Source organism: Gymnoscopelus microlampas (assembly GCF_963454915.1).
Source record: "Gymnoscopelus microlampas genome assembly, chromosome: 15".
Lineage (NCBI taxonomy): Eukaryota > Metazoa > Chordata > Actinopteri > Myctophiformes > Myctophidae > Gymnoscopelus > Gymnoscopelus microlampas.
Genome location: NC_139952.1, coordinates 17,451,741 through 17,479,645, shown reverse-complemented (window position 1 = coordinate 17,479,645; position 27,905 = coordinate 17,451,741). Strand labels below are relative to the sequence as shown.

General features: G+C 40.8%; 2 protein-coding genes across 3 annotated transcripts; one reads left to right on the top strand and one right to left on the bottom strand.

The window, feature by feature from the left end:
• Positions 1 to 1,630: 1,630 nt before the first annotated feature.
• On the top strand, positions 1,631 to 23,553 carry dgat1a (diacylglycerol O-acyltransferase 1a). The gene is made up of 17 exons (XM_084079555.1): positions 1,631 to 1,970; positions 5,077 to 5,164; positions 8,118 to 8,158; positions 8,413 to 8,498; positions 11,647 to 11,699; positions 12,887 to 12,992; positions 13,301 to 13,429; positions 14,384 to 14,464; positions 15,735 to 15,838; positions 15,917 to 15,955; positions 16,090 to 16,131; positions 16,626 to 16,670; positions 18,461 to 18,573; positions 18,819 to 18,884; positions 19,089 to 19,176; positions 19,426 to 19,488; positions 19,758 to 23,553. The coding sequence occupies exons 1-17, from the start codon at positions 1,717 to 1,719 to the stop codon at positions 19,902 to 19,904; spliced, it is 1,545 nt and encodes a 514-aa protein (XP_083935681.1). The 5' UTR covers positions 1,631 to 1,716; the 3' UTR covers positions 19,905 to 23,553.
• A 319-nt stretch (positions 23,554 to 23,872) lies between these two features.
• On the bottom strand, positions 23,873 to 27,905 carry cfap20 (cilia and flagella associated protein 20). Of its 2 annotated transcripts, none has more exons than XM_084080718.1 (6): positions 27,708 to 27,905; positions 26,756 to 26,835; positions 26,503 to 26,614; positions 26,131 to 26,319; positions 25,152 to 25,262; positions 23,873 to 24,051 (listed from the first exon to the last, which is right to left on the bottom strand). In XM_084080718.1, the coding sequence occupies exons 1-6, from the start codon at positions 27,789 to 27,791 to the stop codon at positions 24,046 to 24,048; spliced, it is 582 nt and encodes a 193-aa protein (XP_083936844.1). In that variant the 5' UTR covers positions 27,792 to 27,905; the 3' UTR covers positions 23,873 to 24,045. The 2 variants fall into 2 exon arrangements, with proteins under 2 accessions (XP_083936844.1, XP_083936845.1); XM_084080719.1 differs by having other exon boundaries at positions 23,873 to 24,048.

Sequence of the window (27,905 nt, the reverse complement as noted above, 5' to 3'; positions counted from 1 at the left end):
ACCTTGTGCCACCAAGCTTTCCACAATACCTGTGGAAAGCCTGGTCGTTTCCAGTTCATTTCTAACCAGTGCCATCCAGTCCAAAGCCTGCGTGTACTTAAAAACTGGATATGTAATTTTCCAGTTTTGTTTTTTTGTTAATGTCTTAACTGTTGACATGTTTTTATGTCGATTAGCTGATGACATTATGCATCAGCTAATGGGGAACCTAATAAACTCAAACTCAAAACACACACACATACATGCACGTACACAGACGGTTTCTATATCCGCTGATTCTCTCTAGGACGGATATGCAAACTGGCAATTGATCCCAGTCAGAGATAGTAGGATGATACCGAGACAGCCCAACTTCGATTGATTTCCTGTGTCTGTGTCACATGGGTGCCTGCACTCACACATGCACTTCAAATGCATTGTGCCTCTGAAAAGCAAGTTGATGAGTCAGATATGTCCGTTTCCCATGTCATTTTGCCAGGCTGAGGGCAGTGTCGACATGAGTGCTGGTGTTCCGGTGTGTAGTTTGTTTTATTTATGTTGGAGTGATGGCTCACTGAAAAAAAACTACACGTGAAATGGCTGTCAAGTCGGGTCAACGCACAGTGCTTCTGTCATGGCAGACAAATAGGGATAACATTTTCTTTGTTCAAGAAGACTTGTGTCAGCAGCACACTTTCACAGGATCTGGTAACATTGATCACTAGACATTCGTGAGATCTGACACAGTGTATATCATTTCATACCATTGGCGAGGCTTGGAATTAACTATCTGTCCCAGACCAGTCTAGTTTGTAAGCCAGCCCTGGCTACCACTGAGTTTCCACCCTTTGAGTTTTCCATGCCCTGGATCTGCAGCAGTGGTTTTCAACCACTTCAGGCCGTTACCGCCCAAAATAATCATATTTGAACTAGGGACCCCCCACCCCGACAAGCACTTGGAACTGTAGGAGTTGAGGCATTACATTTAGTTTGACTCGGTTCCACATAAATATTGTGAAAATAGCTGATCTACAAGCTTTTTAAAAAAGTCCTTAAAAGTCCTTAAATTGTAACTTAACTGTCATCTAGGGACCATGTGGGGGTCTGGAGACTCCCGACCCACAGGTTGAGAACCACTGCCCTAGAGCAGTGGTTCTAATATTTTCATGTCAATGTCAGGAACCCCTCCCCCCATTTGAAAAAAAAAGAAATTGTGCCAGGGACGACAATAAAATAAGCTTTGTGTTACAATTTACAAACGTTCTACATTATTCAAATATTTATATATATCAACACGTATGCTGCGACATGTAGTGAGCTTGTAGATTGGCTATTTCTAGTATAATAGTAGAATACTATACCTCCTCAAGGACCCCACTTTGAGGTCCTGGGCTCTGAGTCTGCAACATCCAACATGCATGCATGCACAACCTTGGTCTCCTGAATAGTGCGGCCTACAGGGGATATCGGTTTTCTCCCAAAACCTGGCAACCCAGTTTTACAACTGAACTGCACGGCTTCACCTAGGCGTGTTTATATCGCGTTATTTTTCCCACAATCTGGCAACAACTCGTCGTGCGTGGCGGCGTCAAATCATTCAATCACAGTCGCTCAGACACAGCACAGCACAGACGTGAGACACAGACAAGCTTCAGGTCACACTCACTCACAGCAGTTTTAACAGCAAGCAGCGATGTCCACCACCAGGTAAAAACTGACCACGGCAAACCGGCTGAAATGGGCGACAGAGCCGAGATGTCCTCCCGCCGGAGGAGAACCACCACCGTCGGCGGAGGATCAGCGACACATGTGAAACAAATGAACGGGAGCAGATCGCACGCCGAGGCGGCCGCTGGAGTGATCACAGCCGAGGAGGTGTCCTCCATGCAGAGCAGCAATGGGAAGGTGGCGGAGAGAGAGCATCCCAGTCCCACCTCACCACGCAGTCCGAAGGAGAGGAGCAAAGTGGAAGCGATCAGCGAGAGACTAGGGTGAGCGGCCACTGCTACCGAAAACAGCTGATCTACAAGCCCACAACGCGGCTTGTAGATCAGCTATTTATTTCGGCGTGAGACACAGTTGTACGACGGAACATTTATGTCAAGAAAACATGTTCATCATAAATCAACAATATGGCTCAAACATAGGGGCTAGTTAAACATAGCATAATTGATTCTTTTGTTTTATGTAGCCTAGGCTATTATTACAGTTATATTTGGTCAGCTTTTTTTTTTTAACTCTTTTTGTTATTGTCAGTTGTGTTGTGTTGTGTTGTATTGTATTGTATCACATACATGAACAATAGTGACATGATCGCATTAGTTATAAAATATATTTTGAAACCAAAACAAATGAATTGCAATACAAACTGTAACATATAACAGCAACAGTTAGACAAAAAAGAGAGACAACTCAAATAGTCAAGCAAATTATCAATAATAGTACAAGTTAAAAAGGCACTTAGATGAGCATGAATGGAGCTCTGTAAATAAGCTTGTGCTTTGACCAAGCTTGTAAATTCACCCTAAACGTAGATACCAATGAAGTTACTATATGGCCGTTTTCAGAGTTTTGCTTCTCTCTTGGTGCCCATTAACATAGGTGATAATTAAGTTTTGTCAATCAAGGCTACTGGAGTCAAGACAAGAGTTTATTTGTGCTGCCAGAGAATGTTTGATAAGATCATATAGTAGCTGATCTTTTAATCTGGACCTGATCTCTTAATCTGAACCTATATCACGGTTTCATAAACTAGGCTTCCACTTTGATAGTGAGCAAATCTTTCCCTAAACTGTGGTAACTTAACACTTTATTAGGGCTCGTCCTTTTGAAATCCAAAGCCATTTAGTGTCCAAATATAATGTAGTCTGGCCTAATAGTGTGTGAAGATGTGTTGGAAGCAGAACTGAGACAGTCTTGACAGTCAAGAACACCTTGGTTGCTGTGAGTTGTGTCTGATTGAGTTGTTCTTCAATACTGTTACATGTGAGGGTTATTTCTGGACCTTGGGGGCCCTATAATTAACCTGAGGTCAGGTTGATTGAATTGAGGTCAATTGGAGCCTAGATCCCAGTCCTGATTTGAACCTGCAGCCTCCCATGTCAATAACACCACACCTCCCTGTCTGTGTTGTGGGCACTGTGTTGTGCGTGTTGTGTCCTGACTCAACCCTACTGCACCAGGATGTTTAAATAAGTGAGTGGACCGCTATGTGCTCTTAAATCAGATGTGTGTGTTGAACATAGCATCCGTCTCTCTGCCATAGTTGTATTGCAGTTATGGAAAAGTCATCCATGTTTTGTTTTTTCTTGATAATTAAATAAATTCGAGCTCAAATAATTACACAATCCAATTTTATTTAGAAAGCACATTTAAATACAACCAAAGTGCTGCACAGCAAGAAGATTACTACACACAAAATCATCAAATTAAAACACACAAAAAATATCAAAATGGATTACTGAGGTGTCCACTGTCCAGTAATCTGTAAAATACACCATTCTAGGTCCCTTGACGGAAGCTAATGAAATCCTTGATTTGCTGGCTAATGTTCAATAGCTCAACATAAGTCCATGTACAGGAATCAGGATTAACAGTACAGAGTAATGTAGTCTCATCTAGAAACTGTCAGCACAAATACTGACTTTGTTTCTAAAGGAGATACAGTGACAAGAAATCACACACCCCAGCCAAAACAGGGTCATAATGCGTACTAGACATTGTAACCAACAGTGTAGATCTTTATTTAGATACAGGGATGATAAGTCTACAACTTGAACTTACTGTCAGAAATGTAATGCATAAATGCAATACGGTTTCTTGTCAGAATGTCCCAACATTAGAGTATTTCACCCTGCCACTGAGGTGATCAGATTTAAAAACACTTTATGCAGGCTGGCTATGGATGCAAATAGGTTGGTCAGACTTTGTAATGTCCAAACCCTTTGCGAATGCAAAATTGTCCTGCCCCACCCTCCTGACCTGTGTACAACAGGTTGTGAAACAGCAGTGTCATATTTCATAATTTCTCGGTTGTTGCCTACATTTCTGTTGGCACGTCTCTGAGGCTCCTCGCCTAACAGCTGTCAAGTGGAGAGAAGCCACATGAAATCTTTACCACATTAACCCCGGTGTCCCTATGTTGGTTGTTAAAGGTGAACAGCTGAACACAATACAAAAAACAAGTTTTAATATGAAAATAGCTGATCTGGCGCTGAGAGGCTTGATTGGCATAATTACTAAACTGTAAGAAAAAAGGGGTACAAATAATTGGCTACTCTAAATTTAAAAAAGCAATAAAATAGCAGACCGTTGTACGACAAAGTATAAGATAGGTTTCAAAGATTACACATAATCAGAACTCCTGAGTCCTGTCTCCTTTGTCTTTGTCTGTGTGTCTCTCATCTGAGCTTCCATTTATCCCCTCATTTTCATTTTCACATCCCATGCTCTCCTCATTGCACCTCCCCTCCTTCCTTTGACCCAACCTTCTATCTCGACCTCATTGCTCCTCCACCAACTTTTTCCTTCCGTCTCCTCCTATACTCCTTCTATCCCATCTTCTTTCTGTTATTTGTCTACACATTAGAAAAAAGTGACACAATAATGGAGAGACGGGAAGCTGAGGGCATGAAACTCAGGTCTCCAGAGTCCAGCCATAATCAAACTGAAGATTATGGGGTCAACGCAGTATCCGTTCATCTGCTGGCATGCTCCAGTCAGTTGCTAGTCTAACACTGTAGTTTACCTTGCTGCCAGGCTGTGCCAAAGTTCACACAGTCAGTTCAGTGGAGAGATTTAGTACACAGAGAAAAACAATCTATTGGCCTCCAAGGTTGAAGGTTCAGAATCCATACAGAGACATGCCGTGTGTGTGTGTGTGTGTGTGTGTGTGTGTGTGTGTGTGTGTGTGTGTGTGTGTGTGTGTGTGTGTGTGTGTGTGTGTGTGTGTGTGTGTGTGTGTGTGTGTGTGTGTGTGATAGGCCAATGACAATTGGGGACAGAATTGGTCTACAAATTGATTTTACCTCATGGAATGAATGTAAGCCAATACAATGTTCTGAAAAGTTTACTAACTGTGTGTCTGTGTGTGTGTAGCTGTCATGTCCTTCAAGAGTCCCTCCTCAGCTCTGCCAGTGGTTACAGCAATTACAGAGGGATCCTCAACTGGTGTGTTGTTATGCTGGTGAGTACAACCACCCACCACTGCGGCACGTTGACGTTGGCTCTTCTTTCACACCCCTGATGAGTCGCAGATGTGCCAAAACTGTGAATTCTATGAGATGTTGAAACCTTTCTCCTCTGCCATTTACCCCCATTCTTACACTGTATTCCATGGAGTGTGTGTGATTGAGTAATATGACTCACAAACCAATACAGACAAACGAACAGGAATAGTGACTCATACATCGTCTCCTTCCCACAGACACGCGCACACACACACAGTTTCTTGGTTTCACTAGTGTCGGTGAAGTTGTGGTGCAACATGCTGTGTTTAACGTTTAATCTGATATTGATAGCCTGCTACTCCCCCCCCCCCCCCCCCCACACACACACACACACACACACACACACACACACACACACACACACACACACACAAATGAACCGTTGTGTCCATCTTATCACTTATCCATCCTGGCGCTGTGAGAGGTCTGATAATTTACTATCATAATATCTTTTCGCATTGGGGCAGTTAACAACAGTTGTTAAAACGCTGCATTACCATTCGTGTTAAGTTCCTGTTTCTACCATTTCAGATAAGGTTTGACAGAGTTGTCACATTTTCACCTTGATAAATGTACTTTGTACATTGTCTAAAGTGAACCCCTCTGTTTAGCTGTACTGTGTCAGTGCAGATATATTATTACTATTCAGTGGGTCTAAATAATTCATTTAGTAATCCAAAATAAATTGGGCTCTAGATTTCAGTAGATAATATTACTGGTAACCCTTTCAATTGCTCTGTTTACGATCTGTATTAATCCATTGAAATGTAGGTTTCATAAACATGGTGGCTAAAACACTGTTCATTAACATGGGTCTTGTATCCAGTCTAGATTTGAATTATTAACATCTCACTTACACTTACACTGTAACTGCCAGTTAAAATATACATCTATCCATACAGCAAGATGCAGGGCCTTGTTTTTTCCTGAATATAGAATGTGGGCTTTGTTGTGGCATGAGAAACGCAGCACAGCCAAGTTGAGCCTACCAACATGGATGGAGAGAACCAAAATGTCAAAATGCTGAGAAATTAAGAGCTGACTGCAAAGTATGGAGCAGAGTAATTCCCTAGTTATTCCCCATGTCTGTTAAGTGGGAAGTACCGCACACTCACCGATTTCTCCCGGAGCTCTTCGCTGAAACATTTTAAAGCTACTGTCAATATCTATCTATTCAGACTTTGTGGTTGGTGATGGGCATGCAGCTTCAGTGGCCTATTGCCAAGCAGATCTGGATCTCTACCAAGAGTTTTGTAATTCTTCTGTCCCGGCCTAAGGACACTGGGACAGGGGTTAAGCTGGACAGTCCTCTGCAGGAGCTAAAATAAGGGTCCCAAGCAAAATACACTGCATTACTGGCTTGTGTTCCTTTATCTGCTTGCATATGTCATGAGTTATGTTCCATAACCTCATCTTCCTAGCCACTAAGGGGTAAAATGACATTTCGCAATGTTTATTGCTAATATAACCGGGAATGAAAACGCATAGTGTACACTGTACTGTATAATCTAAAAACAAGATGAAGAGCATCAGGAATTAGGGATCAGTGAAAAGTAAGTAAGTAAGCCTTGCCGAGCTATGTATCCCATAGGGTAGGAGCCTATCTCCTGTTTCTGTAGCGTGAGGCAGCTTGATGTACATGTACACGCCCTGGACATGACGCTGGTATGTCGCAGGGACTTACGCCCCAATCCAACCCTTGATGCTAAATGCCAAGCAGGGAGGCATTGGGTCCCAATTTTATGGTCTTTGGTATGACCCAACCAGGGATCAAACCTCGACCTCCCAATCTCAGGGCGGACAGCCGGACACTTTAACCGCAAGGCCACTGAGCTGGTATATCAGTGAAAGAGCAACCTCAAATTATTACACGGTTGATCATTTAGTTTCAACATTATCTGTATATTTATTTGTAGTACTGATGTTCCATTAGTAGCCATAGATCTAATCAGCCTCCTGTATGAGAGCTGGATTTGTATTGAAACCTTTACTCCATTGATGTTACTGGAGTAAAAGTGAATGTAAACTACAGCCCTTAGTTCCTTTTTCTTTAGCTGGTGCCCTCGGTGGCACATCATCCTCGTTCACTGTTTACAGCACAATAGTGAAAATGTGAATCATGTTGATGTAATGCAAGGCTGGCACTTGCCTGTGAAATGCATCATGGGAACGCAGTGAAAGACCAAAACACAAATGTCTGTCAATATAGGCTGTATTCTAGATATTGTAGTTTCTATAGATAATAATCATCAACAGTTAACTGTAATGCACATCACATGGCTCCAGACAAATGTTTTAATTGGTTGCACTGGTGTGGCTAACTTTTTCATACAGGTGCACTGGCATACAATTTAGATGTATCCACACATAGCAGGTCTGTCTATGTGTGTACACATAGACAGACCTGCTAAATAAGGTGCACTGGTGAGACCGACCAATGACAATTGTTAAATGCACCGGACAGATTTTTGGGTGCATGTGCACCCAAAACGGGTGTACTCTGGAGCCCTACATCAAAAGCATCTATTACATTTATTTAAGGAAAAAATTGCCATGTGGAAACATTTGCTTTCTCAGGACCACATCGAGTACAATATGTTTGTGTTTCAGTAACCTGAGAAGTAACAAGCCAAATGGTTGTGACATTGTGGGTGACTAGTAGTCTATAATGTGTCCGCTTTACTCTCTCTTTCATATGTCTCCACAGTGCAGAAGTGCCATAAACATAATCTAGGGAACCTTTCTGTAGTGTATGGTTGGTTGGTTGGTTTTTATCTATGCGTGACCTTGATAATTGATTTTCACAATCACACTCTTGAGTCTCCTAAATGATAAAACTAGAGTCTAGACTTTGAACTTTGGTATACAATCTAGTCCTGAACTTTATGCTTTGTTGTGGTTTTGTCTCAGCTGCTCAGCAATGCACGCCTCTTCTTGGAGAACCTTATAAAGTGAGTATATTGTACACACAGAAGGTACATTTCACCTGTGTTTAAGGTCAAAGCTATATGTTTATCTCTAATCTTTCTTCTCATCACTCTCCCCACCCTATTCATCTAAACTCCTCTCGCAGACCACTTATAATATTGTATATGGTGTCATATACCTTAAAGTCAAATTCTATACTTAAATCTGTCTTTCTGTGAAGCTCCCTTAACGACACTTTCATTGTAAAATGTTCTCCCTTTGCCCTCTCTCCTCCCAGGTATGGGATCTTGGTTGACCCCATCCAAGTGGTGTCTCTCTTCTTAAAGGACCCCTATAGCTGGCCAGCAGCTTGCCTGATCATTGGTATGGAACACTCGCTTTGATGCCTGTGTATTTCCCAAATGAACGATGTTTCATAAGGCATGATGTACATCTCTAGGTCCATGTGTGACAACTTCTGCTGAGGTTTAAAGGGTGGAAAGATTTTATTTTTTTAAATGAATAATAAAAAGAAAATAATACACCCACAGAGCTTTTTAAAAAAAAGTGGAATCAGAGTATAGTTATATATAGTAAAAAACATTATGGTTGTGAAATAATACGTTTAATAATTTTGTCGGTCCAGCAAAACTAAAAAATCCTTTGAGGCAGCCATCACATTCAAGGTTGGAAACTACATGATTGCTGCCTTATAGACACTACACCAGGGGTTCTCAAACTTTTTTTATACCACAACCCCATATTATGAGGGATTTGTTTTGGCGACCCCATCAGCCCCCCCCCCCCCCCCTCGCGATTCTGCCCCCGCGAAAACGGGCTTCGCTGTTCCGTGAACATGGTAATGGTCAATGGCTGTGTGCAAATTCAGATCAATTGCTCCAGGCACCGAGGAGAACCGGACAGAAGAGATTTTGGTCTCACCACGATTTTGGGCTCACCACCCTCACAGAGCTTTGTAGAATTATAGGAGGATGACAGGGAAATGGTAAACTTTATGCAACAGAGGTGTTGTCTATTTCCCCTTTAAGTCAAAGAGTGCAACTTTCATCAGGTTCTGCCTTGAGTCCACACAATGCATGGTCTGCAGTACACTGAATTGAACCGATGCTTAAAGCATAGAAACATGTACAGAAATTGGTGTTTAATCTCAGCTAGTGTTTGTTCAATCTGTATTTATTCAAGGAAGGCTGGCTGAGGGCTGTATCTCAGTGACGATCTTCGTTTACCCACAGTTCTCACTTCTGGGCCGTCCACACCAAGAATGATGATAATGTGAGAATCCACACTGATGAACGATAACGTGTAAACATGAATGTGAGTGTTGCGGTGAACGTGAAGCCCTGTACAATTCGAGGGATTTTGATTGGCTGACTGTTTCTATCGTTCATCACATTTTTCTGAAAGTGATCCCCATGATACAGTATCATTTGCCAATGTTGTTGTCATTATAGTTGTGGTGTGGACTCCATTTAAGACCATCCATTTAAGTTCGAACGATTTGTAAAATGTAGTTATAGTTATCGTTCTTGGTGTGGACTGGACAGCCCTTTACAGTATACACAATGCCAACCATAAATGTGCCTAAAACGGTACCAAAGTTAGATGATGCATAGCAACATTCATACAGTCTATTCACATGGGCATTAAGCCTGCATACCCGCTTTGGTCCATGGGATCATATGAATAGATGCGTTAATACGCTTCACGTAGAAAACACAATTCAACTTGGCGGCGGGCGTGTGGGTGAGATGAGCACGAAGTCACGAACATGACAGTTTCACGTAATTGCGCCCGCTTGTCACTCCGCCTCCCTACTTTCCCACTCGCCTCTCATAGAAAAACTGGAATCGATAAGGTGGGCAAGAGCACTGGATAATATTGAGTGTTAATATGGAATGAATATATACTCATAATTAGGACCAAATACTTTTAACGTACTGGTGAAAATACTGGGTAGTTACACTGGCTAAGAATGTTGCCTGTAGATTTTGACATCCAAGCACATAAGTACATTTGTTCTCCCACGCTCTGCAGCTATCCTCCACCACTTGTCTCACTATCTTTATCTTTTTCTACCATCTGGTTCCCTCCCACTAGGTTAGTTATTAATCAACTTGATTTCCCATAATGTATAAGGTCGAATAAGGACACAGTTGTTCAGCAACAAACCCCACACAACCGGGAGGATCGTTGCATTATCTTTTCTTAAGATGAAGTTTTTAAATGTCTGCATTTTAATTGTTTGTGTCACAGTGCTCTGTGGGTGTTCACTACAGCAACTTTACATAACTTCTTTCTCTTTAACCAAAAAGCCATACAGTAGCATTACACAAGTCCTTAGTATTCATTTTCCATTTGTAATTCCCAAATGTGTAGCAAATAGTAACCAAATGGTTACATTTGTACACTTTTTGAGTTAAATTAACACTGATGATTTTACTGTGTAGTGCATACTATACGTCTTTAATGGGTAGCTCCTAACCCAGACAATGTCATTACCAATGCTTAAAGGGCAAGACCACTTTGGTAGAGGTTTGGGTTGTGTAGTTAACTTGCCATGATGTAACTCCAAAGGTGTGCAAGAAATCAAAAATAATTGCTCCATTGATTAGAAATTGATAATTCAAAATATGCTCCTCATTGACTTACATTGTACGGTAGAACATCTTTAAAAGTCACTCTTTTAGCACAAAAACGAACGCAAACAAAGTTGATTCAGACAATATAGAACATCACCAAACCCAGTACTGTTTTTTTTTTTTAATAGAAATGTCAACTTCCTGTTGATTTTGCCATTTTTAATAAGTAGAAAACCCGGACTGGATCCGCGGATCCAGATCTTCAAATAGTAAAATCAACAGGAAGTTGACATTTTTATAAAAAAAAAAAAACAGTACTGGGTTTGGTGATGTTCTATATTGTCTGAATCAACTTTGTTTGGGTTAATTTACGTGCTAAAAGAGTGACTTTGAGAGCTGTTTCACTGTACAATGTAAGTCAATGAGGAGCATATTTATAATTATCAATTTCTAATCAATGGAGCAATTATTTTTGATTTCTTGCCCACCTTTGGAGTCACATCATGGCAAGGTAAATACACAACCCAAACCTCTACCAAAGTGGTCTTACCCTTTAATGTGTTTAATGCTGTAGTCCATAACTTTTATGACGTTCTCTGGATTTGAACCCGGGTTTCCTGCATGAGAGACCAAATTTCCAAGATGTAATGCCCACTTGTCCATGGTAGATTGTGCACTTATGCGCTTCAGGCAGTACTACCTAGGGCACCAGGATCAAAATTTCTCTATGAAAGAGCATACATAGTATTGTATTAACATACTCTACCATAAAAAGATTGATTATTCATTAAAATAAGTTCCGTATTGCAGCTTTAAGTCACGTCATGCTTTCAATAAAGGCATCAGCTGAATGCTTAAGATATGATTTCAGTGAACCTGTTATGGTCTATGCTGATTAATGTTATTCTTTTCTCTTCTCTTTATGTCTCTAGGGTCTAATGCGTTCATCATGGCATCTTTGTACACAGAGAGACGTCTGGCTGTGGTAACATTTCTAAATAATGATTTTTTACTTCCATTGTACGATGTTGTCATGCATAAAAGATATCTCACAACGCGTTGCGATGTGATTTATTCATTCCAAGAGTGCATAGGCGCCGTGGGGGGGAGTCAAGGGCCTGAATGTCCCCCCGATATTGGGGGGACCGCATGGTTACCTCTGTGGGTGAGGTTGCCCGGGTAGGAGACATGAGTGTGCACTGTAGAACCATTGAGCAGCGGTCGACTGGTCTATTTATTAATTTATTTTTCCCGACTGGCGCTGGTCTAGCACCCCACCGTTTCCCATTGTGTTGTGCAATCGTCGTTGTGTATTGGCTGCATGCTTGCCTCTTGCCGCAATGACCGTTCTGTTTTACTGGCTACATGCAGTTGCTCTCTCAACTCGGATCAACTAGGTGCCAAACAAGCTAATACACAACAAATAGTTGTTCTTCGTAAACTGGCTGTGGGTGTGAAAGAAGGGGGGCTCAGGCTCCAGGAATCAAGTGCTGCTATGATATACTGACTGACCAGGGATCAGATTACTGCTGGGCAATGTATGGGGGAACAAAGATGTTCCCTCGTCAGTTAAAGTGAGAGCCGAGAGCGCAGCACAAAGCACATCAAACTATATCCGTGGAATCAAGTGCCGATTCCTTATTAATGAGGTGAAAACATGCAATTTAATGTCATTGTCAATGTCTCTTATTGTAGGCTGCTATACAGCATGGAGTATAGTAGCTGACATCTCGCAGGTTTTATAACTGCGAAGTGCCTTACAGCCTTCAATGTCAAAACATTTTCGTAAATGACTGCCCTACTTCATCATACAAGAGTGTTGCACAAAAGTAGTGAAAATAGCCTATCGGTAGGGGTGTGTGAAAAGCTACAAGTTTGCATGTCTGAATAATGCAAAAACAGAATTATTTGTTTGCATTTGCTTTTTCTCCCCCATATATTTTCATAATAAAAAATGTGCGTATCGTATCGACGTTGTGAGCCCAATATCGTATCGTATCGTTTCGTGAAATTAGTTTATCGGCACACCCCTACCTATCGGCTATTTTCTTTATTCTTTTAAAGAATTATAATAATAAAAAAGGGACAACATACAAGGTTTCCATCCGACAGCAATGATATATTATTTTGATCTGTGCCCTCCATCTCTCTTTATTTGTGCTATCTTTCCAGGGTACCATCTCAGAAAGAACAGGATTGGTGTTGCACATCATTAACCTGGCTACCATACTAATATTTCCAGCAGCTACTATACTCATATTGACATCCATGACCCCAGGTACACACACACGTTTGTATTACTATACTTATGAGACATCAATGTTTTGCTAGAATTTTGTTTTTGCATTTTTTTGCATTTTTTAATCCTAACTCTAAAGCCAAAAATAGCTGATCTAAAAGCTCACGACACATTGTGAGCTTGTAGATCTGAGTACTCTCGGTGCACACACACTTTTAGGATATGGCACATGAAGTGCAAGTTCAAATATTTGACAAGATGCATGATGCTATCTTGTGCATGTACACAGGTTCAAGTATTTGAAATGTGTGTGTGTGTGTGTGTGTGTGTGTGTGTGTGTGTGTCAGTGGGTGGTGTGTTGTCTCTAGGTGTCTACACTGTGCTGTTTCTCAAGCTGTATTCCTACAAAGACACCAACAGGTGGTGCAGAGAAGTCAGACATGCCAAGGCCAGGAAACTGACACGCTCCAACTCATGTAAGTATACCCACGCACGCAGACACACACACACACACACACACACACACACACACACACACACACACACACACACACACACACACACACACACACACAATTAACCTAGCAGATGCAAATCAACAACTTTCTACTTGGAAACACATGCAACCACTTGTATTACGATATATTGATTGACAGATTGACCTGCACAGGTCAGTCTAGCTCTAGCACAGATTTGTCACATTTAACTGCAGTCCACAGTGTTGCTACTGCCACCTTGTGGTGGAAATGCTACATGCACTCAATGGCTCATGCACTCAAACCTGCTAGAAGTCCAATGGTCCAGATAAAAAGCGTTACAAGTTGTAACACTAGTCACAATGAGCATTATTATGTATTATATATATTTATTATATATTTTGAGTCTGATCACAAACGCCTCTTAGTGAACACCAACACTTGAATATGTTCGTTACTGTAGATCCAGCAGCTCAGTACCGTTTCTAAAACAGTGGTTTGGTATAGACAAAAGTACAATATTTAAATTGATCAACTTTGGTAGAACATAGGGTTGTATAGCTACCTGAGTGTAATAGAAGTAAATAACTTTGTCTGTGGCCTAGACACCATGAGGTGTAGCACACCTCACACAAATCAATCGTATCTGTCCAAATATTGTCAATTTTCTTTGTCGCGTCTGTGCTCTGTGATCGTGTAACGAGTGGTAGTGATTCCATTCACTGTCATTGCATGGCAAACCAGGTTTCAAAATCAATCAAGATTCAAGATCTTGGAGCACACAAGCAACAGATGAAGATGATTGACAATATTTGGACTTATATCATGTACAGGTTCTACCAATGCTCAACGTGGCTTTAAGTATTTGTTTTACTTAATATATTGGTTCTGAACTGATGTAAGCACACAGAGTAGAAGTGATGCCGTCTTAAGTGTGCGTGTGTTGTTTTCCAGGTCCAACTGTAGCTCACAATATGCTCAATGGTTCTACAGTGCACACTCATGTCTCCTACCCGGGCAACCTCACCCACAGAGGTAACCATGACAACAGTCTGACAGACCAACACATTCACAACACATTCACTATGCTATTGTGCCGTGAGATAATCTTGCAAACCGCTGGACCGATCAGCACCGCATTTCTTGTGCATGCTGCCAGAAGGCCTAAAGGTCCTTACACACCGGCGAATATGCAAATATACGCAAAATTCGGACTTGTTCCGAATAATTAAAAGATGCTTTTTCGCTTCGCGAAACTGATGTGGACGCTTGCATTGACTTTATAAGGTTTTAAAAATAAGTACCTACTTAACTTTAAGTTCATAACAGAAGTCAATGGCGGTTTAATCGGGCTCAAACCTTTCCCAAATATGGAGATGACTGACATAATAGTTCTGATGTAATAATACTGACTTCATAGACTGACTACATGAAGTCTGTCACCCACAAAAAAACACATGATTATTAGATCTAACCTTTGTGTTAAAGATAACTAGACTGGTGCCCTTCGGGAAAGCAGCGTCCGAAGTCAGGAATACGTGGTCACTGGTCATCATACATGTTATGAGGATCACAGTGTGACAGACGAAGATTTGGTGAATTATCCTTTCTGAGTTATCACTAATAAAAGGTTGTATTAATTATACAACTTTTTAGTGATTCATATCAGATATGTCAAGGTGCTTAACAGAGGTACAGCATAAAAATAAATGAACTATAGCCATGTCAACATTCCCTCTTCCCTTTTTATCATGGTGGTGTGTTTGCTGGCATATGTATCATGGACCAACATAATTCTCCAGCAGACCTAGACAAACTCACCCACAGCAGCAACGGTGACAGCATAACATATCAATGTTTTAAATAAACCTTAAGTTGTATTTACATTGCAGGCATTAAGGTGACACTGTTACCCAGAACAACTTACACAGCGACACTTAAGCACAGCTGTAGGACAACCTTTGCTTCGTCAACGATCTACATCACAATCAGAAGATTTTAACCACTTAAACCCTATATACTTTGCTAGTGTAGTGTGTTCAAGGTTACTTTATTTTGTCTCCCTTGCGAGAAATTTGTTTTGGAGACAAGGACCAGCAACATACATACAGTACACAAGTGCAAGAGTGTGCAATATGTAGGGGAACCAGGGAATGTACGGTACCTTTTTAAATATATGGGGTTTCAACCCAGAAAGAGACCTACTGTACCTACTTTATGTATTCACCGCACCAATATGACACATGTTAACTTTCGTGTGTGTGTGTGTGTGTGTGTGTGTGTGTGTGTGTGTGTGTGTGTGCAGACATGTACTACTTTGTCTTTGCCCCTACTCTCTGCTACCAGCTCAATTTCCCTCGGTCACGTCGAGTACGCAAGAGATTCCTCATAAGAAGACTATTAGAAATGGTGAGAATGCACAGAATTGCACACACATAAATATAAACGCACCCACGTGTCTTTATCATGACTTGCTCTCTGTTGCAGCTTTTCTTCACACAGTTGCTGGTGGGTTTAATACAGCAGGTATGTTGAATGAATAAATAATGCACAAAAAGTCAGTTCATACAACGCATTTTAATTTCTGTATCAATGTCGGTCTGATTACAATACCAGCAAACTACTAGGTGCTGATGACATTATTTGTATGTCTTTTCCAGTGGATGGTGCCTACCATACAGAATTCTATGAAGCCATTCCAGGTATTCTCTCACACATATGCACACACTGTTTCGGATTTTTATTTATTTATGCATTGTATTCCCACGTACAGTACAATGACCTAATGTTGTTTTCATGTCATGTTCATACACTAATCATAGATTCATCTGTTATAGAGTTGGGCGATATGGACAAAACTTCAATATATATATTTGACCTCATACCTCTATCTATATTGTGGGCATGATGACTATTGGTGCTTTCACAAAATATTTACACAATGACATTTTTGATGAATAATCATCACTAATACCTTATACGTGGGTCACGTCAAATAATGGAACAGCTAGAACAGTCAGTATGTTCAGAAAATGACATCACTTTACTGTAATGTAGCCTGGAACCAGGAAAAGATAACACTTATGCCATATCACGATACTACAATATACAAAATCTCAGACAATATCTAGTCTGTTAATAATCATGTTATGTTCTTTAATTGAAACATGTTTGTCTCATCCTCCATCTCTGACAGGAAATGGACTTTTCCAGGATGGTGGAACGCCTGCTGAAGCTAGCTGTGAGTAACCATGATGGCTAAAATATAGGTGTAAAGATGTCAAAATCAGGATGAAGACAATTGTGGTCATATTAATTAATAATAATAATAATAATAATGGATTTTATTTATAACGCACTTTACATTTGCTCTACTCTAATTAAGAGTTTGGACTAGCCCACATTTTAAAGATAGTTCAGGTTAAAGTCCCACTGTGTAACGTCCATTTTAGTAATCTTTTTTATTCTGAATGCTCCATTGTCTGTTAGAACGATTCCTGGAATTCTGTTCAAAACAAAAACGCGGACGTACCGCTCCGAAAAGAATCTTGTGGGGTCATTTTGGAATACGACAACAATGTGTTAATGTATTAACTTTCAAATAAATACATTTCCATTTCTGGTACATTTCCGATGGCCTGCATCATGTTGGCGTGCGCGTGACACTGACTAAAAATAGTGTTTAGAGAAGAACACATTTATATGGAATGGTTATTGTGAAAAATATATACGTGAAAGATTATATCACAAATAACCTATTTAATTGAAATAGTTACACAGTATGACTTTAACAGTGGGTTATATGTGTAGAATTATATGACTACAGATCACATTAAAGGAGAATTCCGGTCATTTTAAGTGTTATGTTTGATGTGTGTCAAATCACTTACCAACGTAGGAATGAAAATCGCGTAACTCCACAGAGCCCCCTATCGACCCCCACCGTTGTCATTATAGGAGGATATAGGATAGCCCAAATTCGCCTATTTTAACCAATGCAAAGTCTGTTTTTTTGCTTCTAGTACTCATTGTTGAGTCCCATGATAATGTAACAGGCGCTAAAACTCCCGACAAGCTAACGGCTAATAACAAACGAGCTAACGCTGGGGCTGCTTATCTCTCTGCATGGCAGCCCCAGGTTGCCAGGTCGGGAGAGAAACCAGCAACCAGCATTAGCTCGTTCTGTTATTAGCCGTTAGCTTGTCGGGAGTTTTAGCGCCTGTTACATTATCATGGGACTCAACAATGAGTACTAGAAGCAAAAAAACAGACTTTGCATTGGTTAAAATAGGCGAATTTGGGCTATCCTATATCCTCCTATAATGACAACGGTGGGGGTCGATAGGGGGCTCTGTGGAGTTACGCGATTTTCATTCCTACGTTGGTAAGTGATTTGACACACATCAAACATAACACTTAAAATGACAGGAATTCTCCTTTAAACAATTAAGAACTGCGAAACCAGTGACTTGAGTTATTCAAGAGTGAGCACAGAGAAATGTGTTCTCAAAGACATCCACATGCTTTCTGGTGTTAATGCATGATAAGTGGCAGCAACTTGATGCTGTTAACACCACCAGATCACATCTCCATCTACAGTAGTTCCAACATTGTGGCTCTGATGTACAACTTAAACCCCTTAAACCCTATGAAGCCAGATGTATACTTCATCATACGACGGTGTCGATTGACGAATATAGCCACTCTACAAGCTCACGTGTTGCATACGTCATAAGACAGAGTATAAATAAAGAAATAAATTCCTCCCTTCCATCCCTCCTACTCCTCCTCTACCTCCTCTCTCATTTCACCCCCTGCTCTTCTCTCTCTCTCTCCTCTCCTCCACCTGCAAATCATGCACTACTGTACACCTAATTTCCTCTCCTGTCATTTACCATATTCTCCATTCTTTATTTCTGCCTTTCTGCCTTTTTATTTCTGCCGTTTTACCTTGCCCCTTCCTCTCCTCTCCTCCGATCCTCTTCACTCCTCTCTTCTCTTCCCCTTTGTCTCCCTCCTCTCCTCTCCTAGGTCCCTAACCATTTGATATGGTTAATATTCTTCTATTGGTTCTTTCACTCTTCCATGAATTTTGTGGCAGAGCTGATGCAGTTTGGAGACAGGGAGTTCTACAGGGACTGGTGGTGAGTGGAGACTCATAACACACAAACACACATTTTCTCTCTCACTCCCTCACACATACACACACACACACACACATCCATATTGAAAACACACAAATGCATATCCACACACACAAATCTGTATAAGTGTACATCTATACTGTAAGTAGTGTTTAGTTTTTTAAGAAGTAGGAACAGTAGTAAAAAAATATGATAATCACAAAGTTGTCTTTAAACCCCTGACTTGTTTTCTGTCTTTGATTCAGGAACTCTGAGTCTATCACCTATTTCTGGTCCAACTGGAATATTCCAGTTCACAAGTGGTGTCTGCGGTGAGTACCAGGTTCTATAATGTTGTTACTGTGGATTGTAAATGGTATGGTATGACAGGTCAATGTGCCTTTTAACCTGGTGTTTTTAACCACAACCTGAACAGTTACAAATCAAAGTCATCAGTTAAGGACAATGTGTTAAAGGAGAGAGTCACACGTGTGTGTGTGTGTGTGTGTGTGTGTGTGTGTGTGTGTGTGTTACAGGCACTTCTATAAGCCCATGTTGAGGAATGGAGTGAACAAGTTTCTGGCACAAACTTGCGTCTTCCTGGTTTCTGCATTCTTCCATGAGGTACACTGACAGCAAGTCCCAATGGATTATTTTATGCACACATTCATATATTTGTTCATTGTATCCTATCGTAAACTCTGTACGTATATATTTGTCTCACTTTCTCCTCCTATCCCTCTGTCTCTTCCCTCTGTCCCCGCTTTACATCCATTTAATCTTCTCTCTCTTTCTTTCTCGTCATATCCTTTATTTAACCAGGTAAAATTATCATTGAGATTAAAACCTATTTTCTGTCTGTTTGTTCCTCAGTACTTGGTAAGCATTCCTCTGAAGATGTTCAGATTGTGGGCCTTCATGGGTATGATGGCTCAGGTGAGTCATGTTGAGCATATACTGTATACACAATCATATCATATCTGTTCTTTGATGCCATCTCTCTCTCTTAACTTGTTTATTATACACTGTCTCACATTCATTCAAACACACCTCTACTCTCACATCCCTCGTGCATGTACTGTATGCACAGGATTTACACAAATGGACCCTAAACGGTTTCATTTTTTATGCTCCAAGTTATATTTAACACAGGATTTTGCTGTGCATACACACACTTTGATCTCTAATCGCTTTTATCTCTGCAGGTTCCTCTGGCCTGGTTTGTGGGTCGCTTCCTGACTGGTAACTATGGCAATGCTGCTGTATGGATCTCGCTTATTATTGGCCAGCCAGTTGCCATCTTAATGTATGTCCACGACTACTATATACTACTTTATGAGACAACTACGTAATACTGGAAAGCACACACATGCATACACACATACCAAGCTACAAAACAGAGCAGCATACTCCTGAAGAGATGAACAGTACATGAGACACATGCACAAAACTACACACACACACACACACACACACACACACACACACACACACACACACGCAGATGCAGGACAATGCAAATTAATGAATGTATAAATTTAAATTATGGAAAAGGGAAAACCCAGGAGCAGAACTTCAGAGACCTAATCATGTTTGCACTATTAAGAACTGGACCGGAACAATTTCCAAAATGGCTTCCCGCAAGAAGCACTTGATTGAATATATTTCGATGTACAGAAGAACAATTTTCTTCATAATTCATTAAAGAACTGCTGTGGAAGTTCAGGAGTAGTAAATCTCCAGCGTTAAGTCTGATTTATACTTAGTTGTTCAATGGTGTTCCGCGCCTAAAAATAGCCGATCTACAAGCAGATCTGCTATTTTCGACATAGGATGGAGTATAAGTTAGTCATTAGCCGATCTGAGGATCCTCTGGCACCAGCAAGTAGGCTTTGAGCCACCTCTTTAACCACTGGAAAGAGATCCTGGTGGACACAGACTCTTGTCATTAGCCATTTTGATTTGCAAGAAGCAAAGACTTTTGGTACTAATTATTGAATGGCTGACTAAGGATCCCAAGAGAAGCCAATGTTGGTGACATACCATTCTTGAATCTTTCTGTGCGCTAAAAAGATGAAAATGTTCTACTCAAAGCAACTGACTGTGGTTATGAATAAATGAGTAGAGTGAATATAAAGTCTATATATATGATTCTACTGTAAACGTGTTTAGAGATGGAAGACGTGTGACGCTTCCTTCCTTGCAGATGACAGATTTAGAAATGGAGTCAAGGTAGGAGGAACCACCTTAGCTGTAAACCCCAAAACATTTTTAGAAGTGGAGAATTAATGTCAATAATAATGTGTTGAGGCTATCTCCAGCTGTGATGAACATCCCCAATATTTGTTTACATTATCTATACATATCTATCTATCTCCTTTTTCCCTTCTTTAATTCCTTACGTTTCTTCTGGATAAACAGTTGTACCTTGTGACACTTGAATTTCCTTCATTCCGTTAAAAACAAGGAAGGAAAAATATGATAAACTAGAAAGACAGACTTATGGGGGTGATCACACAGACACTAGAAACACGTCACCAGCTAAACCATTGTTTTCGTACACTCCTCTTCACATTTTTCTAGACGTTTTTAAAAGTGCATAAAAGTTTCAATATTCTGACATTTTTAGTGCAAGCCGCACAGTTGAGCCACTCATCACAGAGCTTTAACCAAGAGCGCCAAATAAAGCGGTAGTGCTGGAATCTCCAAAAATACTTTCTTTAACAGCCCGCCCAGCCCTGACTGTGTGATTGCCGCCTGCTATGACTGAAATATTTAGGAAGTAAGGAATGGGGGGGACAAATGAAGGAAAAATGAAAATTTTAAAGTATTTGTACAGGTCCCAGGTATACAGGAAACTGTTCTTGTTTCTTAACCACTTAAACCCTTATACTTCATTGACTGGGGTCACCCAGGGGTCTGCACTTGGCCCCCTCCCTTTTTCCCCTCAACACCAAATCTCTTCACCGAGAATAGTCTCTATGATCGCCTATTTTTGGTGACTGTTTGCTCGTTATGTCATGCCCAGAATAGGGACACTAGGGTTCATGTGGTTAAACCTTGAAAATTATCAATGCAACCACCTGTCTCGTGACTCACAATATAGGTGTTACCTACCTTTTCATTACTGTCCCTTTTATTGTGTTGCCTTTGACTTACCAGATTGATTTTATTTTCAGCTTTGTATGGTTTTGTTTTTGCTGCTATGGCTGTGGTAATATTCAGCTGTCCTTGAATGATTATACCGTATGTCTTATATATATATATTGTATGTTTGTTCAATTATTTAATTTAAGCCAAAACTTGTGATTTGTGCCAGGGTATCATTAGTGTTGATTTACTGATTTGAGTCTGTAAGAATATTTGTTTATGCACTTTAAACATCATGCATGCTCTTGACACAAGCAATAGAATATTTCTATTAATATATTCTGTAAGTCATGTTAAGAAACTTTATTTTTTTTGGCATGAGTTGTCTTCTGTATTTTACTTGTATGTTGCTGCTTTTGTCATATTCTGCAAATAACTACAAATGATAAAGCATTCCTTTTCAACTGTTTCCAAATAAGTTGGATATGACTGAGATTTTGTCAAGTGAAAGTCTAATAATCAGTTAGATTTTTTGCGAATCCACTTCCTGATACTGTATGTTGACGTCATCCCTTTTGTCAATTGATTGTCAATGATTGAGAGAAATGCATATAGGAAGATAAAAGTATTTTTTCCGAGACTTTTCTTTATCAATTGACCCAATGTACCATTCCACCTGGGGTTGTATAGTCAAATGCTTGGCAACACTAAAGCAATCTTCTCCATTGGTCTTCATGGCTTAATCTCAGTTTGTAAACGCTTTTCATTTCCATTGGTATGCCATTTTATTGCAAGCAGTGCAAGTATCTGACCCAAACATCGGCCAACTGAAGTGTCAGCTGTGTAATCTGCAAGAGTGTTTAAATCACTCTTGGTGGTTCCAGTCCTCTAGTACAGAACATGAATTCAGAAGCAAGCATCTGTGCATAGAAATGTTTGTTGACCTACTGCAGCTTCATGGCAGCAATTGTGTAGCTGTGCGTTTACTGTTATTACTATTGTTTACTATTATTTAATTCAACACTTATGAATTTGTTCTTAGTACCAAAAACTGTTCCCATGGCATGTTCAGTATAGGTTGGCATAACAATTTTATCCACTATGAAATGTTTCTTAGCTAGAAAGGCTTTTCAAACTGTAAAGCCATTTGATAGCTCTAACGAGTTCAAATGTTAGATGCTGCTTCTGCCTACCCCACCTACTGTATGTAATGGTGCAAAGAGCTGATTACTTCTAAGTGGTATTCAGCCTACAGTATATTCTAGAACAGTATACTTCATCATGCTGCCATGTACTGTATGTGTGCTGACCACATAAGGGTATTTACCGCATCAGCTCATTGCCTACTCAACAGAGCATTTCATTTATTTTCTTCATTACTTTGATATGTGCAATCCTTTTTTCAGCAGGCACTACATTTGGTAAATTGGATGTTAATTTGACCCCTACCCTGCCTTTATTCTCTGAGTCTGTACTTAAGTGAATTAGACACCTGGGAAATGACCTCCAAGCTAGACGGACAGGGAGGTGTCGCCAGAGCCTGAACTGAAAGAATAAGCGTGCAGGTCTGTCATGGGAACTGTCCACATTTGTGGATCAGAGACTTCCCTTATGGCTGCACCATGAGTCTGTGCTGTTGCACAAGGTATGAGAAGCACTGGCTTTGATGCTGTTTGAAATGAAGCTTTACATTTGTCTTTCAGGGAAGTCTGTCTATTGTACAATGTTTTTTAGCTCTCTCAAATTCCTCATGTGACCTTGACAAATGTATTCATCTTATTTGTTCATCTGTTGTATAAAGAAAGTGAAGAACTGAAACAAATGTTTTGACAGATGGAAATTATTTTTTAGAAGCTTTTCAAATTGAATAATTTGATGTTTGATAAACATTGTTTATATCCTACAAATAAATGGACTTGGCTCTTTTCTCCCCCTGTGGACAAGCAACATTGTATTACCAGATATAACACCAATTCTGATCTTGTGAAACCAGTGCTGTTTCACAAGATCATCTGTAAAGAACCTCCATCTTGGTTCCTTTAACCACGTAAACTTGACGTGGCTCTGTTCTTGGTCTGCTCGTTTCCCTTTACACCAAATCTCTTAGCGGAAAATAGCATATCTACAAGCTTACAAGGGATACTAGAGTTCAAGTGGTTAAAAAGACACCTTTGCATCCATAAGATAAACATGTTTCCCCAACTATGCTATGCATAAACCAAAACAGTGATTAGTGCATAAAAAATCTTTTATTGTGCTGTGTGACACAAGAAATCATGGCTCCACAACCACACCAAAACATTACAAAATACAAAGTTTTCTAATTCCTCTCATATACATATTCAGCTGCGGGAATCTTACAGATGCACTTCACGTCTGGAATGAGATGGGGTCTGGGAAAGGTTACTGCTGTAAGAAACACACAGTGACAGTTTCAAAATCCCATGTCCACATCATTTCATATTAATGTGCAGGGGTGCACATAACTTTTTAGGTCTGGTACGCAGAAGAGCACCTGGACATGTGACTTGGTGCGCATGGCGCCCGTCCCGTTTTGTCAACGGGGGGGGGGGGGGGTTCAGCCCGGACAGTTTTGTCAACGGGGGGGGGGGGGTTCAGCACGGTGCCCGCCGGACAGTTTTGTCAACGGGGGGGGGGGGGGGGGGGGGGGGGGGCGAGAAAAAAAGGACGCTCTGCTTCTAAATTCCGCCGATTTTCGCCGTTTTTCTTTTCTCATGCTGTTATATAAAGCCCCCAAGGTTGGTGCCCTGTGCTGCTGCACTGATTTTATCCACCAGATTGGGACGTTCACGGCATATTTTGCACCATTACGGTGCGTTCATCATCGGTGACGAGTGCCTCTAACAGCCGCTGCTGGCTGCGTGCACGCAGCCAGGCAATGCGAGGCGATGCGAGGCGACGCGAGTCATATCTCTACCCCTCCGCCTAATGGCTGTACATGGGGCCGACGGGTGCTTTAGAGTGATTGTGTGAGTGTGGCTTCAGGAAGTAAATTCCTAGCCTCGATCTCCAGGCTTTTATTTTTTAGTTTTGCTAAAAAATAAAAGCTTGGAAATTCCTGTCCCAGCTGTTGGTGCGCAAAAGCGCCTCGCGTCGCCTGATGTGGTGCGCATTTTTTATTTTGGGTGCGCATGCGCACCTGCGCACCAGTTATGTGCACCCCTGTTAATGTGTGTATATACAAGCATATCGTCGGGCACAAACCTTGTATCTCCATATTTCATGGGGGGGGGGGGGGGGGGGTTAAAAATGAATGTCCAATTTTATACTTCGTCATGCCCAAAATACGGACATGTTGAAAGTGGTTACGTCTGTCAGTTGATTTCATGAAATGTAACCAATGACAACTTTTAACAAGAGGTTGTGAAATAACAACTACGGGTACATCCAATTAATTGGGACACAGGTCATTTTCCCATTTCCTGATAAGTAACATTTTTGCAAAGTTTCTGCCCGACAGTGTGTGTATGTGATTGCGTGTCCCTCACCTTAGCCTTGTTTTGAACAGGCAGATATAGTTTAAACTCTGCTGGGAGCTCATCTTCTGAGTACAGTCTGTCTGAGAAATACACCCTCCTTATGCGACAGTTGGCATGGATCTGAGAACAGAAATAGACCATAGAGACACATAGCATATTTTGAGATCCATACCGATAGATTTAATTGAAATGACAGACAACCTGTTGCACAGTCTCGGCAATGGAGGAAGAACAGGGCTGATGTGTAAGCAAATGCTCTTGTGCATGTGCTAAATAAAATAAGGCTCGTCATATCTGACACATAGTTGGGGATGTGTGTATATGTGACTATTTAATACGGCTCTTGCACACTAAAGGATGGCAAAGACGCCGTGCATGTTGAGACAACACGCCCCTCGGGTACTAAAATCCTCACTTGGATCACTTTCTCAGGTGTTCTTCCAGATGGTGATTACATCAATCAAGGTCAGTGTCTTACGACAACAAATACTGCACAGTGCAAACCAATACATAACTGGCCTCTATCTCAAGGGTTCCCAAACTTTTCAGGCCGCAGCCCACCAAAATAATCATATTTGAACTGGGGACCCCCCACCCTGACAAACACTTGGAATTGTAGGCATTACATTTAGTTTGACTAAGTTCCACAGATAAATATTGTGAAAATAGCCGAACTACAAGCTCACAACGCCTCGCAGTGAGTTTGTAGATCGGCTAAAAGTTTGCCTCTTTCTTACGTAATATTTGACAATATGGCCAATTTGGTATTAAAAAGGTCTTAAGTCGTTAAATTGTGAAAATAGAAATGTGCAGATACCCTGTATACACTTGGCTTGTTTACTGTTGAGTGAGAAAACAATGTTGCACATTGCGCTAATCATCTGGGGACCGGGACCCCCTGGGGGTTCCGGCCCCCAGGTTGGGAATGGGAACCACTGCTCTATCTGACAAGTGTAATTTGTCTATGTTAAGAGTGTGTAGCGTTAACCTGCACGCGTAGCGTTTCAATGTAGTTGGTTCCGTAGGCTCTCCGGGTGAAGTCCGTCAGGTTGAACTGAATCTGGTTCCAGCCGTCGTCCAGCCTCATGGGCATGGTGCAGATGAATGGCTTCACCCGCGTCATGCTCTGATAGTTGCTCGCCCGAAACCGACGACGCACATTTTTATCGTCTAATACCTAAAAAAAGGATGAGGAAAACGGGGGGAGAGAGAGCATGATATGTGATGACATCCCAGAGTTACCGTACCATTGGAAGGCAGACAGTGTTTATTATGTCCGTGTGCGTACGTATAGGAGCGTCATAAGTGTGAATGTGTGACTGGCTTGTGTTTCAGTAATCATAAGTATCCTATGGCGTACCTGGACTTCAAAGGTGAAATACTTCTTGAGATTCTTGATGATCATGACCAGAAATGGAAGTTTGATGCCCAGTGTCTTTTTGGGGTCCGCAGGACATGTTATGTATGTGGTACTGTAGGGAGGAAATGACACGTTGAGGAGGAGATGAGGCGGACAAGAGGAGTTGAGGAAAAGGTATGATGATGAGAATCATTGAGTGAAGTGATTAGTGATGTGACCTGAATCAATGGCAGACGGACATAAATGATATCACCTGACATTGGTCCCCTCTACCTCCAACACCAGTGACTGGATGTCATTGTCTGTGATTCTCTTGATGTGACCATTCCTGACCTGTGACCACACACACACACACACACACACACACACACACACACACACACACACACACACACACACACACACACACAATGTTCTGATGGTTTGCAATCATTCATTTCTGCTGAACAACGCTAGAAGAAGCAATGAAACTGCCTGCATATAGACCATTTGCTTTTATGAAGTAGGAACTTCCATGGATAAGTTCAAAGCTCAGTAAATGACAATTAACTGTTGGTTTGATTAGGCTGATCACCGTTTCTCCTCTCTCTGTCTCGGCTCAGAGATACAGCAGTTGCTAGTTTTTGCGTTGATTGATTGAATATTGTATTAGACAGAAATGTAAAAAACAGCACGGGTACTACAGTCAAACACTTGGTCTAAAAGGATACCAAAGAACACCAAAAAAGTCCTTGCGGTCTTGTTTCCATTGGGGTCCTAGGTATTCAATTCATCAACATGCATATTGTGTGCATATTGAGTTTTAATCTAATGTTTTACTGACGTGTTGCTATATTATACTAGCAATGGGAACAGAAGGACAGTTTACATGATGAAATATACTATGTTTACGTTAGCAAATGGTTTTCTTTGTTAAAAAAGCATATTAAAGACACTTCAATTACAGATTTGAGATTGTATTCCATCTGACTTGCACTATAAAACTTAGGCTTAAGCCCAAGTTAAGTGTGGACATTAGCTAATAGCACCAGAGGTCACAATTTCAGTTCAGTACCATGACCTGGTAACTTTAGTACAAACTAAACACTGAGATATTATTAACAGACATCAAATCATTGTCTAAATAAATGAATGGTTGTCAGGTGGGGTGGTTTGTCTGTAGTTAGCATATTAGCTTAGCTAGCAGCTACAAAGTGTCGCTTTACCTTTTTATCCCAGATCTGAAGAGGTTTGCTGCCGATGCTGTACAAGATGGACAAGAATCCGCTTTGAAACGTGTTCTTAAACATGTTCTATGGTGTTTAATATATGTCCTATATGTGTGTTTAGTATGGTCCTATATGCACATGTGTTGTTTGGGTCGAAGAGCCAACTGTTGCTAACGTTACGTTTGTTTACGTTAT